The 14,138-nt window shown below is 41.0% G+C and overlaps 1 protein-coding gene across 2 annotated transcripts; it reads left to right on the plus strand.

Annotated features, from left to right (window-relative positions):
- Positions 1–5,022: 5,022 nt before the first annotated feature.
- On the plus strand, positions 5,023–13,990 carry lrrc2 (leucine rich repeat containing 2). Of its 2 annotated transcripts, none has more exons than XM_028579090.1 (10): positions 5,023–5,129; positions 6,412–6,556; positions 10,162–10,277; positions 10,383–10,459; positions 10,546–10,702; positions 10,970–11,106; positions 11,321–11,466; positions 11,780–11,932; positions 13,143–13,306; positions 13,685–13,990. In XM_028579090.1, exons 2-10 carry the CDS (start codon positions 6,420–6,422, stop codon positions 13,732–13,734), a joined length of 1,137 nt encoding a protein of 378 aa, XP_028434891.1. In that variant the 5' UTR covers positions 5,023–5,129; positions 6,412–6,419; the 3' UTR covers positions 13,735–13,990. The 2 variants fall into 2 exon arrangements, with proteins under 2 accessions (XP_028434891.1, XP_028434892.1); XM_028579091.1 differs by having other exon boundaries at positions 10,386–10,459.
- Positions 13,991–14,138: the final 148 nt, after the last annotated feature.

Raw genomic sequence — 14,138 nt, forward strand, 5'->3', positions numbered from 1 at the left:
TCTGTTACTCAGCCAAACTCATTACACCTGCTGCTCCACACACCTGTGGCCCATTTTCTCAGATTGCCAGCCACAATTAAAGCCTCTGAACACCAAGGGGGTAAGCTTCGCTTCAGAACTCGAACCTCCTATGGCGCCATTTTGATGCTACAAAGGGATCACCTCCCGTTAGCATTCCATTGACTAGCATTCATATTGACGTCACTTGACAGCGAATAACTTTACATCTGAAGCGTTTAAAGACTATTTGTCCATTGTTTAGTTCTAAAGAAACACGCCAATGTATAAAAGGCTTGTTTGAGTTTAGTTTATTTATAAAAGGGGACAGCGCAAATTAATAAAACACATGATTTCCCATGGGTTAAAAAAGCCAGAATTAGCCAAAAGGCTATTTTTCATCTGTAGTCCCCTGCCTTTGATGTTAAAAAGTTGTACCTCACGTTATGGCTCTGTAGCAGACGTTTTTGTAAAAATAGGCTAACGATTGTGTCACATAGGAATTACCGTATAGTACAGGAGAAGCTCGCAGGCAGTTTCGACTTACATGAGCTGTTTAGGTTTAATTACTAATGTTAACTAGCATTTTAGTTTAGCAATAATTAGCCTATACCTATGTTATTTCCTTACATATACCTAAGCTCTCTGTCTCTGCAAGATTGGGAATGATTGAGATTTCTCTTGGCACAGCTACCAGAAGACTTACAACTTTCAAATACGTTGCTCATGTCACATTTGTGTTGTCTCTCTCAGTTGGAGGCTGCGCAATAACGCAAGAGATCACCGTAAAAGTGCTTCTAATATCCTTCACTGGTCTCCGTCCAGAGCAACGGGGTCTATTGGTCCATTATATACTGTCTATGCTGAACACCCAAACAGATGATTTCAGTTATTCTTGCCGATTAGACCACTGCTCAGGTTGAAGGTGGGCTGTAGCTTATGTTGCGTTCCAGGCAACCTGTAACTTGTGTTTTCGCAACTTCAAACCCCTACCTGTGAACTCGTACCAGATCATTGTACTCCCAGTTACAGTTTTCTTTAAAGATGATTTGTTTGGGCATTTTAGGCCTTTATTACTATAGGACAGCTTAGACTTGAAAGGGGAGAGAGAGGGGTAATGAGATGCAGCAAAGGGCCACAGGTCAGGGTCGAACCCGCGGCCACTGCATTATGGAGTAAACTTCTATATATGGGCGACTGCTCTACCAGGTGAGCTACCCAGGTGCCCTCCTAGTTACAGTATTTGATGACACACACACACACACACACACACACACACACACACACACACACACACACACACACACACACACACACACACACACACACACACACACACACACACACACACACACACACACACACACACACACACACACACACACACACACACACACAGTACCTTGCAAGCCGTTTCGCCCTCTTTTTGGCCATCCCAAGTTGTTGCAGCCCTCTTACTACCAGCCTGTGTGTGTTTCCTAGGCTACCAAATATGGAAACTAGTAGTGTGCACCTATAGCCCATCTCCGAGATGGTGTTTAGGAGTGGTTGGTATTTAACTACCTTGGTGTAGAAAGACTCCTCCATGCTGGAATCAAAGCTGCAGCCCACCTCTAAAACATGCACCTCCCTGGACTCCTCGTTGATAATAACTACATCTGGTGTATTGGCCACCAGGTGTAAGAGAGTACTAGGATTACTACTGCAGTGGGGGAACATGGATGGTTTTACCTGATGATGTTTGAACATTCTTATTGAGGGAGGGAAGTGGTTTGATATGTCTTTCACTATGAGGTCTACTAATCTGTCATGACGTGCTATGTACATACCTTTGTAGGCATGGCAACCATTTAAGATGTGAGACAGAGTTTCAGTGATATGTTCTGAGGTGTGATGCAAGCAATGAGGGACTTGAGTTGTGGGAGACCAGATAGAGAGGTTGAGTCTGGTAGGGAGGACTTGTAATCTGGCTTTTACTGTGAATGTGAGAATGTCCTCATTGAGTGCAGAGTTGTTGAGGAATGAGTGGGACACAGAGTGATCAGCAAAGGGAAGACATGCAAGTTTCCCCTGAAGTCTCAGTCCGGTCCAGTGTTGTTGTTGTTGATGTTGGTGTAAATCCATCAGAGTTCTCCGGGCACCTGCAGATGTTAGCAGGTGACTGTGACCACCATATGTGGCTGTTGCCTTGACGGCAGTGTGAGGGTCAGTTATAATGTCCTCTGAGATCATCACAGTCCCAGAGTCAGACCGCACCCACTCCAGTGACACTCCTGTTCTGATACAGAGGTCATTCAGATCTGGCCAATCCGACCAGACCCCAAAACCAGCAGAGTGGGTATCAAGCTTTCCACTGTTTTTTCTTTTGAATCCTAGGAAGTGGGGATCAGACTCCCTGGCTAATGGGATCTTCTTAAGTCCAGGAACAGGGAGGATCGAGCCAGCTCCCTCACATCTTTATCGTTGCTGTTCAGCATGTTCAGAAGATGGGAAATCCGCATGCTGGTGTAGATCCACTCTATATTTGGTACTCCCAGTCCCCCTTCCCACTGGGGGTGAAAGATAATGTCACGAGTGCTGTGTGTGACACACACACACACACACACACACACACACACACACACACACACAACAATGGCGACCCCTGTTGATGCTGTACAGACGCCGGTGATTGGCGGTGAGAAATAGATATAAATAGACATAAATAGGCAACGTAAAGTATTTCTGCACATTGTAATCAAAACAATACACATACGATTGTGTACTACTACAGGTTATGTTTATTAAATGAAGCCCAAAATATGTCGCAGACTAGAAATCGCTAGTATCAGCTAGTGCTAGCTAGCTAATGTCAACGTTAGGTAGCCGCTATCTAACGCTAGCTAGAAGGGTTTGTCGTGACTTTGCCTGGAATGCTACCAAGTCGTGAGTCGTGACTTGAAGTCGTAACTTACGGGCTAAAAATTGTGTCTGGAACGCAGCTTAAGATGGGAGTTTATTACATCACAAATCTTTTCTACCAATAAGACTGATAAAGGTTTCATTTGTCCTGCCCAAACAGCTCACAAAAGATTCAGGAAGATGTCAATCAATCACCTCATCAATAATCCTTTTCTGTTTGGATCACCTGCAACTCTCTTTGACATTAAAATGGTTTTCAACCACCTCCTGTGTCTGCATTGTGGGTCCAGTTGAAATATTTGCTATAACACTTTTACTGTAACACTGTATTTTTACAGTGTAGCATTAGTAAAGGAGTAAAGGATTTGAATACTTCCTCCATCACCAATGCTTCATGAAACACTTTCAAAATAAAATAATTATAACCACGACTCACTGCTATGGGTAAACTCAAATAAACTCAAAATAACATGCCATTTTTTACATTTCTTTAAAGATAACATTTATATATAATGAACCAAATGGCAGATATATAATCTTGTATCACATTATCAAACTGTTGTGTAAACTGGTAATACTCTTCCTGCTGCTGATACTACTGCAGCTCCTGTTTGTGGTACAGCTTAACATACCATCAGTATGTGTGCATGTATTTAAAGAAGGTGAGTTCACGTGTTGTTCACGTCTTTACATTTCGTTGACTGTAAATGGCATGCAGACGGTATTTATGGAAGAAGCACCAACTGTTTCACTCACAGCTGTTTGGATGCTTTTTGTATTTGTACAAATATTTAATGTGCTATTTGGAACGTTGAAACCTAAAAAAAATAATGAATCCCAGTAGATAAATAATCATCAAACCATCTGAACTGCTTGTCTTTGTGTTGCTGATATTGTTAACTAGTCCCAGTATCATCTATAGATTTAGGAAAAAGCTCAGAAGCAAATCCAGTTCAAGTCCAGAAATAGATATTCTGTTTTTAGGCCTTAAACACCTTGTAGGGTAAAAAAAAAAAAAAAAAGTGTCCTAATGGAGTTGCAAGAGGAAAGGTTGTGTTGTAATTAATAAATCTAATCCTCTGTACGGTGGCCTTTTTGGACATTCTTTTAAAGTTCAGTGGAGCAGCTCAGTGGCCAGCAGATCAGACTGTGGTTGTACTGGGCAGCTACCAGGTATGAACGTGTAACTGTGTGGATGTGACAGGTCGTTGTTGCAAATGAGAATTTGTTCTCAATCAGCTTACCTGGATAAATAAAGGTTAAATAACTAAAATAAAATATTCCTAAATACATTCATGTTAAATGACAACACACTAACTGAAATAACTGGCACAGGGGCAAGTATATTTACTCAAGTAATGTACTTAAGCACAATTTTGAGGTAGTTGTATTTCCATTTAATGCCACTTTATACTGTTTACTGCACTACATTTTTTTCTGATATCTTTTGTTACTTTACAGATTTAGATTATTAAAAACTAAATATAATCAACTAATAATGATGTAGCCTATAATTATAAATTTAAGTACCCAGTAGTATATAGATTCATTAAAATGAGCTTCATCTTCACCAGCTGCAACATTAAAGTGATAACACATTCATGCATCAATTATTATAATACAATAATATAATATATATATTATTTTGCATAAGTACTTTTATTTTTGGTACTTTAATTACTACTTCTGTACTTTGACTTGTAACAGAGTATTTCTGCACTGTGGTATTACTAGTTTTACCGAAGTAAAAGATCTGAGTACCGTACTTCTTCCACCCCTGCTGCTTCAAAATAGAAGTACAAATCTAATGTCTGATAAATCAGAATTAAATGATGAAACTCAATTCAAATTGTGTAACTCCATGAAAGATATGACAACACCAACAGAAATGAGAAGTGTCTTTATGACATTGCATTACCTGTTTTAATTGAGTTTTACACAAAAAAAGAAGATGATGTCAGTGATCCAGATAAATGCTTGTACTGTATGTGAGGCAGCAGAATCATGTGACACACAGCAGGGGTCACATCTCTGCTGGTAAAAATAGCATGCGCACACACAAAACACACACACAAACACGCACACACACACACACACACACACACACACACACACACACACACACACACACACACACACAAACACACACACAGACACACACACACCGTCAGATCTCAGTAAACAAGCTGGTGAAAGTGAGCAGACAGCAGGACGTTAGCAGGAACTCACAGGTAAGAAACACAGGAATCATTGTTTTTTGTAATCACAGCTGGATTACATTCTGACAGTGACAATATATTATTATAATATTGTTATATTATATTATCTATGGTCATACTGAACTCACAATAAACAGTATGTGATCTGTAAAGGCAGGGTGAAGACAGATTAGCAGCTCTTAAAGGAAAAAAGTTGAACTGCAGGATAGTTTGTCCTCCAGCCAGCAGACACGACTGTAAACACAACCGATGATTCATGGGAAGTCGAGTTCTACCTCCTTCACTTAGTATCCACGTTTAGCATATTAGCATTTCTACATTCTAACATTAAATTCAACTACCTAGTAGTTTTGCTAATAATACTCACATACTTAATTACTTAATTAAGGTTTTCAAAGCATGATTTTTTCTTGTAGAATTTTCAGTGTGGTATTAGTACTTTTACTGCAGTAAAGGAGCTGAGTACTTCTTCTACCACTTTCTAAAGTAAGTTATTATAAAGAACCTTGAATAATATAAAAGTGTGAACTATCATCTCAATCTTTTGAACATAAGTTTATTTTTTCAGCTGGCGAAAAGAATGAAACAAACAGCATTATGTTTGTCAGCATTAAGCTGAAGAAAGTTATCTATCTAGTTATTTAAAACTGACTTTGCTATTTTGAGGCTTAAATAGGATGTATAGTTGAATATTCTCTGCATGGTGTCTTATTATCTGTCAAAGAGTAAGTATATACAAGGCAAACAGAGTGGGATAGTACAGTACCACGCTTGGCCAAAATGTCAGCCTTTTTCCAAAATAAAAGCCCTCATGATGCTCTCAGTGACAGAGTGAATTTTTCTGTCATGTGGACTCATCAGAAATGTGAGCCTCCAGCAGCAGCCTTGTTTGTCATATTAATGTCTTCTGAGTGATGGAACTCACTGCTGCATGAAGGTCAGAATGCTGCACTGAGACTCAATAAACTTTTTTCTCTTCATTCTGTCTTTAAAAGTTTATCTGTGATAATTTCATTTTCCATGAAAATCACTATTAAAGTGGGCACAGAAAAAGATCTAAGACTAAAGTCACACTATCTCTCAGCTTTTTTGTTGATCTGTAAAGAAATGATAATAATAGAAATACTTCTAAATTGTATTTAAGTATAGGATTTGATTAATAGTAAATAGAATCCAACCACTGAAATTCTGTATTTCTAAAATCAGGCTTTAGAGGTTACAATAAAGCACAACTTGAGGAATAACATCATGAGATGATGGTTTCCTCCTCCTCTCTTCCTCTTCCTGCCTCCAGGAGCAGAGATGGGTCCTGTGAGGAAGCTGGACGTCCCGGTGAGTGACCTCTCTCTGATCAGAGGGATCTGGGAGGTCCGAGTGAAGAAATACAGACATAAACAGAAGAAGGAGCAGGAGAGGATCGAGATGAGCGCATTGGCCAAGTAAGATGATCAAGGCAGTTACACAGTTACACATGTCAGCTGTCACACTCTGTCACGGCATAAACAGTAGTGTGATGTGAATACATTTACTCAAGTACTGTGCTTAAGTACAAATTCAAGGTACTTTCACTTTAATTGAGTATTACCATTTCATGCTAATTGATAATTTTACTCCACTATATCACAGAGTGAAATATTGTACTTTTTACTTCGCTATTGTTTGACACTTGTAGTTACTTTTTACATAAAAAAAACATATGAAGTTCTATAATCTATCCAGTAGTATACAAATATCTAAAATTGGCTCCACATTGAGGAACTACAAAATTAAAATGCTCGTACATGCATTCATTAGTGATACAAGGATAACAGAAAAAAAAATAAAATTCTATAGACCTGATACACTGAATAACAGCTGACCATTCTGTGTTGAAGTAAAAATTGTGGTGAACTTAAACATTTATGGCATAAAGGGTTGCTCCTGGAGCAGCTGTAACAAACATTAATTTTAAAATTGAGTAAAGTTTTATTGATCAGCGTCGTCAAACACACTGTGGTCAAACTGAACTTCAACTAAAGTTAGTAGAAAACACACTGGAACAGTAGTATCACGAATTCTGTTTTTATTTTTATTTTATTCTTTTATTTGACTTAAAATGAGAATTAATTTGACACCATTGATCCATGATGTGTAACACAATAATAACGTTTCAAATCAGCAAAAAAAAATCTCACGACAAAGTGAGTTGAGGTGCATTAAAGCTGTAGTGCGTAGTTTCTGTTTCCCCCATGAGGAATTCTAAGTAATGACAACAACATGGTCGGCGCGTCCACATAATACAAGCCTTCCGTGATCACGCACAGCCCCCCCTTTCTCCACACAGTTGGTAGTAGCCAAGGAGAACACGGAGGATTAAAAAAACATGATGGACTCTTCAGAAGAGGAAATTATCTTTACTCGAGTTTCTGCGTGGGAAAGTTGCCGGACGACATATAGCCATGTTGTGTGAGTTGTGTGGCGCCAATAGTCTTAATTGCTCTCTATGTCCAAGACCAGCCTGGGCGCCTCCCTAGGGAGGTGTTCCAGGCACGTCCAGCTGGGAGGAGGCCTCGGGGAAGACCCAGGACTAGGTGGAGGGATTATATCTCCAACCTGGCCTGGGAACGCCTCGGGATCCCCCAGTCGGAGCTGGTTAATGTTGCTCGGGAAAGGGAAGTTTGGGGTCCCCTGCTGGAGCTGCTCCCCCCGCGACCCGACACCGGATAAGCGGACGAAGATGGATGGATGGATGGTCCAAGACCAGCAACACTGAAGCAAATCTTAGTGGGATGCAAGACCAGCCTCACCTGGCGGCACAACCAGGTGCTAAAGTGTCTTGCAGCAGTGCTGGAAAGTCGACGGACACACTTGTCCGTCGACGAGATGACGGGGGAGGAAGGGCATTCACACTTGAATGCCCTTCCTCCCCCGTCATCTCGGTGCCGGCCGACACCATTTGTTCGGGAGGGCGAGGGTCAAGCCAGCCTCACCACCGTAAGACCAGACAGTGGGCAGCTGGGCAGAGCACAGGACAGGAAGCTGCAGGCAGACTTGGACAAGAAACTCTGCTTCCCAGCTGAGATCGAAGCTACCAACCTGCGACCAGACCTTGTTCTGTGGTCAGCCTCGCTCAAGCTTGTCTACATCATCGAGCTCACCGTGCCCTGGGAAGGTGCAGTAGGCCGACGAACGGAAAAGGCTGAGGTACACTGAACTTGCAGCCGATGCGAAGGTATGCCCAGTGGAAGTAGGTTGCAGAGGGTTCGTAGCCACCTCAACATCTAGGCTACTCAGGGAGATGGGAGTGCGAGGGAAGGCCCATCGGCAGGCAGTCAAAGACCTCTCCAGGGCTGCTGAAAAGGGGAGCCAGTGGCTGTGGGTGAAAAGAAAGGACTCCACCTGGGCCTTCAAGTGAGTTGATGGCATCTAGGGAGTGAACCTGGGACGCTGGGATTCACTGCTGAACCCTCTGGAGGTGTCGTGGGCCTATCAGCAAAACACCCAAGAAGGAGAGCGCCCACTTGACAACCCAAAGGGTGCAATCACTCAATTGACCATCCCAGAGTCTCATCGGTGCCTCAAGTATGATTCACTGAGGGATATCAACATCTAGTCCTACACAACAGATCTGTAGCAACTCATTTGGCAATGACTTGAATGTAACAGACATCTATTAATATCAAAAAGTTACGCACTAAAGCTTTAATCTCCAAGTTGAAATTTTTATTTTCAGTTCAAGTCCTCAAAAATAATCCTGAGCATTGATAGCCTCCATGGCTAAACAGAAACAGGAAGGAGGGCCACCTAAAGAAACATTTAAACAGCAACTAATGACAAAATGTCAAAGTAAATCCCATTATTTTTGATTTACAGCTGATGTCTGTGCAGTGATGAAATACCACAACAATCAGCTCTCAGTTTAACTTAATTTTTCTTTTGGCATTTTAGGCCTTTATTTGTGACAGGACAGCTTAGACATGAAAGGGGAGATAGAGGGGGAATGACATGCAGCAGGTCGGAATCAAACCCTTGATCGCTGCGTCAAAGACTGAGCCTCTGTATATGGGTGCGCGCTCTACCAGATGTGCTACCCAAGTGCCCCAAAAAACTTAACTCTTAAATGACTTCTGTTTGTTTCAGTTTACACAACTCAGCAGTGTCTCCTGGAGAACAGTACATCAAAAGTCCAACATAGAGAGGCTGAGTGAATGTGGTCTGGACTCTGTGGAGGAGAGTCATGGTTTCAGAGACGCTGTAGAAGGACAGAATGGGAGCCAGTGTTGAAGGGGTTCGTCCCAGCATCATGTACAGCGCAGACACCACTCCCCTCCTCTGCTCAACCTCAAACATTCATATCGTTATATGATTTGTTATATCTGTCCTGAACGCACCGCCAGTTATTCACCAACTTGGCTGTATTAATTTACCATGAGAAGCGTATATTTTATAACAAAGATGGTGATGCTTCTTTTCTTCTCAGTACTAAGAACTAATGAAAGCTGCATAAATATCGTTTTAGGCCAAATTATCAACTCTAGCAATATAAACATTTTTAAAAACATAAAAAAAAAATATATGAAAAAAAACAACCTAGTTTTCTGTGTTACCATAATGTAAAGAAAAAAATAAATGTGTGAAAATCTTTTGATTTTTTTTAACTTCAAATGTTTCTGTCTGTGTCCAGTATAGGCAGTCTAACATGACATTATTTTAATGTTTTCAAATCTCCACTCAGCTGTGAACAATTTCTGAAAGACCGACTCACACACAGCTGACTTTGGTTAGTCATAAACTCTAAGAGGGTCAGGGCTGATTTTAGTAATATGAACACAGACAGCTATTTATATCCCAACATCAGTGCTGTGGTTCTACAGTGACGGCAGGTCAGCGTCTCCAGAGAGCAGAAAGGTCATGAGTATAGAAAATTAACATCCAGTTGGTCTGAAATCTAATCTGACATTAATATGAAGTTGCAGATGCCAGATTAACACGTCTGTGTGTGTCTGTCTGTGTGTGTGTGTGTGTATATGTGTGTGTATGTGTGTGTCTGTCTGTCTGTCTGTAGGATCGACCAGCAGTGGCAGTATCGTATCTACTGTAAGGCACTGAAGACCAAGGAACTCAACCAGCTACATCATTACCTGGAGAGATCTACACTGATTGATATACAGCCCTGCACAGGTAAATATACTGGTGTACGCAGGTAAATACTGCTGTATGCAGGTCATTTGCTGACGATGTGTTGTTGTGTAACTTTATTTGCTGATCATGTTGTTTTTCTGTTAGAAGCAGAGCAGCAGGATCAGAAAGGGTCAGATCCGGAGCAGAAGCTGATCTTCCAGCTGGAAGGAGATCAGTGGATGGTAAGCTGGTTACACATTCTGCAATGTTCATGTGGAAGAACATAACTGGTAATAATTAATATTAATAAAAGTTAATATTTGTGCAGGACTTCCCCAAGGACTTGCAGTGGATGACGTACCTTAAAGAGTGGCACGTCAGTGGGACAAAGATCAGTCGGCTGCCTGAGTACCTGGCTCTGTTCACCCAGCTCACGGTGCTCGAGATCCCCAAAAACGCCATCGCCGAGCTGCCACCTGAGATCGGTGAGGGGGGAAAAACAAGATTTTTACATGATCAAGTTTTAGAGGAGAGAGATTTGATTTTCAGTCACAAACCTGAGTTGGGTTCCAGTTTCTTAAACAAATTTAAATTATTGAGGTTTCATTTTATTCTTAAGTTTTTCCTTTAATCAGAGCATGCTAGGTCGTGTACCTAAAGTTAGTGTGCGTTTATTTAGCCTCCATAAATAAGTTGTGAAAAACAAACAAATGTTGCTGAAGAACAAACTCTCTCTTCTCTTCTGTCCTCAGGAAAACTGACATGTTTGAGGGAATTAAATGCCAGCTACAACCGTCTGTCCAGAGTTCCTCCAGAACTCGGAAACTGTGAGAACCTGGAGAGACTCGAACTCACAGGAAACCACAACCTGTCCCAGCTGCCTTTTGAGGTGATGCAGAGGGGATGTGATGAACATCCTGTTTCATCCTGAACCGTTTTTTTTTTTACTTTTCCATACTTTGTTAAAAACAATCGAAAAGACAGTGATTGTTAAAAGAAAGTTCCTCAATGTGCTTCACTTTGTCAGAGCAGCGGTTAGTTTTGGTTTTGCTGTGATTTTGTCACTACGTTGATGATGTCATTGTGTTGATGATGTCACTCAGCTGAGCAGCCTAAAGCAGATGGCTCACCTGGACATCGCGGAAAACAGGTTCACATCGATCCCCATCTGTGCTCTGAGGATGAGCCGCCTGCAGCTGCTGGACCTGAGCAACAACAGTCTGACTGACTTGCCGCAGGACATGGACAGGTAACTGATGACATCATCGCCACCTGTAATCTGATTACTCTGAGCATCAACAAGCCTGATCCTGGATGTGCACTGGAAATGTCCCCGTTCTTGTTTGAATCTTCCAGCTGACCACAACATCTGTCATGTTTAACATTAGACAGCAGATCATTAGGAAGTGCTAACAGATACTTTGTGGCTGTACTTTACAGAACTTGGTTTTATATGTACAAGCAAAATAAATATAAGGTTCTGTGTGTGTGTGTGTGTGTGTGTGTGTGTGTGTGTGTGTGTGTGTGTGTGTGTGTGTGTGTGTGTGTGTGTGCGTGCGCAGGTTGGAGCAGCTGGTCACCCTGTTCGTCCATAAGAACAACCTGACTTACCTCCCTCACTGTCTCAGCAACATCTCCACACTCAAGATGATTGTCGTCAGCGGTGATGAGCTCACCAGCATCCCGACTAAATTGTGCAGAAACCCGGAAATCAAGTACTGCATGTTAAATTATTTTAGTAATTATGCATTAGTTTAATAGGTTTAAAATGTAAACACTAAAAACACACATACAGCTGTAGCGCTCGTTGTCTGCAGGTGGTGGTAGGGTTATAACTGTTTCACTCTTTGCCTGCAAGGGGGCGACAACAGACACAGAGCTGTATATATGAAGAGTTTGGCCAACTCAAATCATGGGCGCTATATTGGCTACCATCATCAGATTACTCTATAGTGTAACCCTATGGGGCGAATATGCCATCTTGAAATAAATCGCTTATTTTCACCATAAACAGGCATATACATGTTATTATCAACATTTGTCAATATGTAAAAGGCCCTTATGGAAATATTCCAGTGTATATTTACCTTCTATATCATAAATGAGCTTCTAAAGAAGCCTCAGCAACGTTAGCTAATGTCCGCTAGCATACGTACAGGCTAACTATAGCCAGTTAGCTTTGTGTGTAACGCAACAAAAACCCACCCATCTCAGGTATATAGGAAACTCCAAATGCAGTTGTAATATTTACCTAGCAGGCTAGGCTAACTCTGTTGTGCTAACGTTAGCAAACGTCGGCATAACTTTAGCTAGCTGTCTAAACTTGTGAAAAGCCGAACAACATCCCCGTCCAAGCTGTGTTTCACTTTCCCTACAATATTATTATAAACATAATAAAGACACCTGGACTCAGTCGAGCCCAAAAGCCATAGGCCTATTTGGCAAGACCTGTGGCAGAGAGCGAGACAAGTCCAAGTCCAAATCAGTCAGACTAGCTTAAATTAAAAATAAAAGTCATGACTTTGACTCACACAATAATGAGTAGTCATTTGCCCTCCACTTTGCTTTTTTCACCTTCAGCTCACATACTTTTCGCCTTTTTGGTTCACGGGGGAACTTGTGAAAGCCAAATGTGCAACAGTTGGGCATTTTTAAAAATAATTTATTAAATTTTTCCACTATTCCCTGCACTATGTCAATGGGAATCAGATGAATGTTGGTATCCAACATGGAGTCCACAAAACACGTGACCACCTCGGAACCAATCGCATAACGGGATAGCTCAGAACATTTGATTCCCTAGTTGGCCAAACTCTCTCTAATATACGGTTCTTCAATCTTCAACATGACAAAACCCAGCCAAAGTGTGTCGCTCATGTAGTCAGATTGATCTCAGTTTTCATTGTGTCTACTGTCCCCCGGCAGGTTTATCCGACTGCGAGACAACCGTGCGAGCGCAGAAAAGAAGAAGAAAGAAGAGGAGAAGAAGAAGAAAGACAGGTGGAGAGTGCAGAGAGAAGAGGAGGTGAAGAAGGACAGCAGAGAAAAGGAGTTCATCGAGGTGTACATCGGCTCGCTGAAGGACAGAGGTGAGAAAACCAAAAAGCTTTGTTAGTTATAACTGACTGGGGAATTGATCAATACTTAATATATTATTTTTTCCTGGGGAGAACAAACTGTGTATTGACACATATATTGAAAAATAAACTGTATTTGTATATATAACTATATATTTACATTAAACAAAATAAAACATTTTATACAACAAATAGAAAGAAAAACAATACATATATATTACACTTTAAAGAAAGGCAGTCATAATTATTATAATTCATACTGTGGGTAATTAAACACACAGTGCTCTGACTGTAAATTAAAATGTTTTCTCATTTAACATGTGGAGTTTAAGTTAAACTGACGACAGATGATCAGATAAACCTGCTGACATGTTGTTTGTCCTACACCAGACACAGTCCCTGAATCCACCACCAAGGTCTCCATTTCCTGCCTGCTGTGAGGAAGAGGAGGAAGATGAAGCTGACGTCTGTCATCACGTGAGAGACTGAAAGATAATTTGAAGCAGCATTTTCAAAGCAGCGCGAAAAGATACAAAATCACAATAAAACTGTTTCATTCATGGGATATCGGACTCACATCTATAAAAGGCAGCGCATTGCATTACGGGATTGTTAGCAGAAAAGTAATGTTGGCCTACATGCTGTTGACAAAAGCTTAACACTGTGAAGTTCATTCCTGCCAAGGAGGAAAAAATGGAAATGATAAAAAATCGAAATAAGTCAAAATTATCCCTTTGAACACTATTTAATATAGTTTAATAGTTATCCTGGAAAACTCGGTGTAGGGATGTGTGTATGGTGATGCCCAAATATGTAATTTTGCTTTGGGTTGGTATTGTAACAC

Source organism: Perca flavescens, chromosome 5 (assembly GCF_004354835.1).
Source record: "Perca flavescens isolate YP-PL-M2 chromosome 5, PFLA_1.0, whole genome shotgun sequence".
In the NCBI taxonomy this organism is placed as follows: Eukaryota; Metazoa; Chordata; class Actinopteri; order Perciformes; family Percidae; genus Perca; species Perca flavescens.

Excerpts from the sequence above, each read along its gene's own strand:
- lrrc2 (XM_028579090.1), top strand. The coding sequence starts at position 6,420 with ATGGGTCCTGTGAGGAAGCTGGACGTCCCGGTGAGTGACCTCTCTCTG. Across the intron at positions 10,278-10,382 it reads TGATATACAGCCCTGCACAG|AAGCAGAGCAGCAGGATCAG; the intron begins GTAAATATACTG and ends TTTTTCTGTTAG. Across the intron at positions 11,933-13,142 it reads TGCAGAAACCCGGAAATCAA|GTTTATCCGACTGCGAGACA; the intron begins GTACTGCATGTT and ends GTCCCCCGGCAG.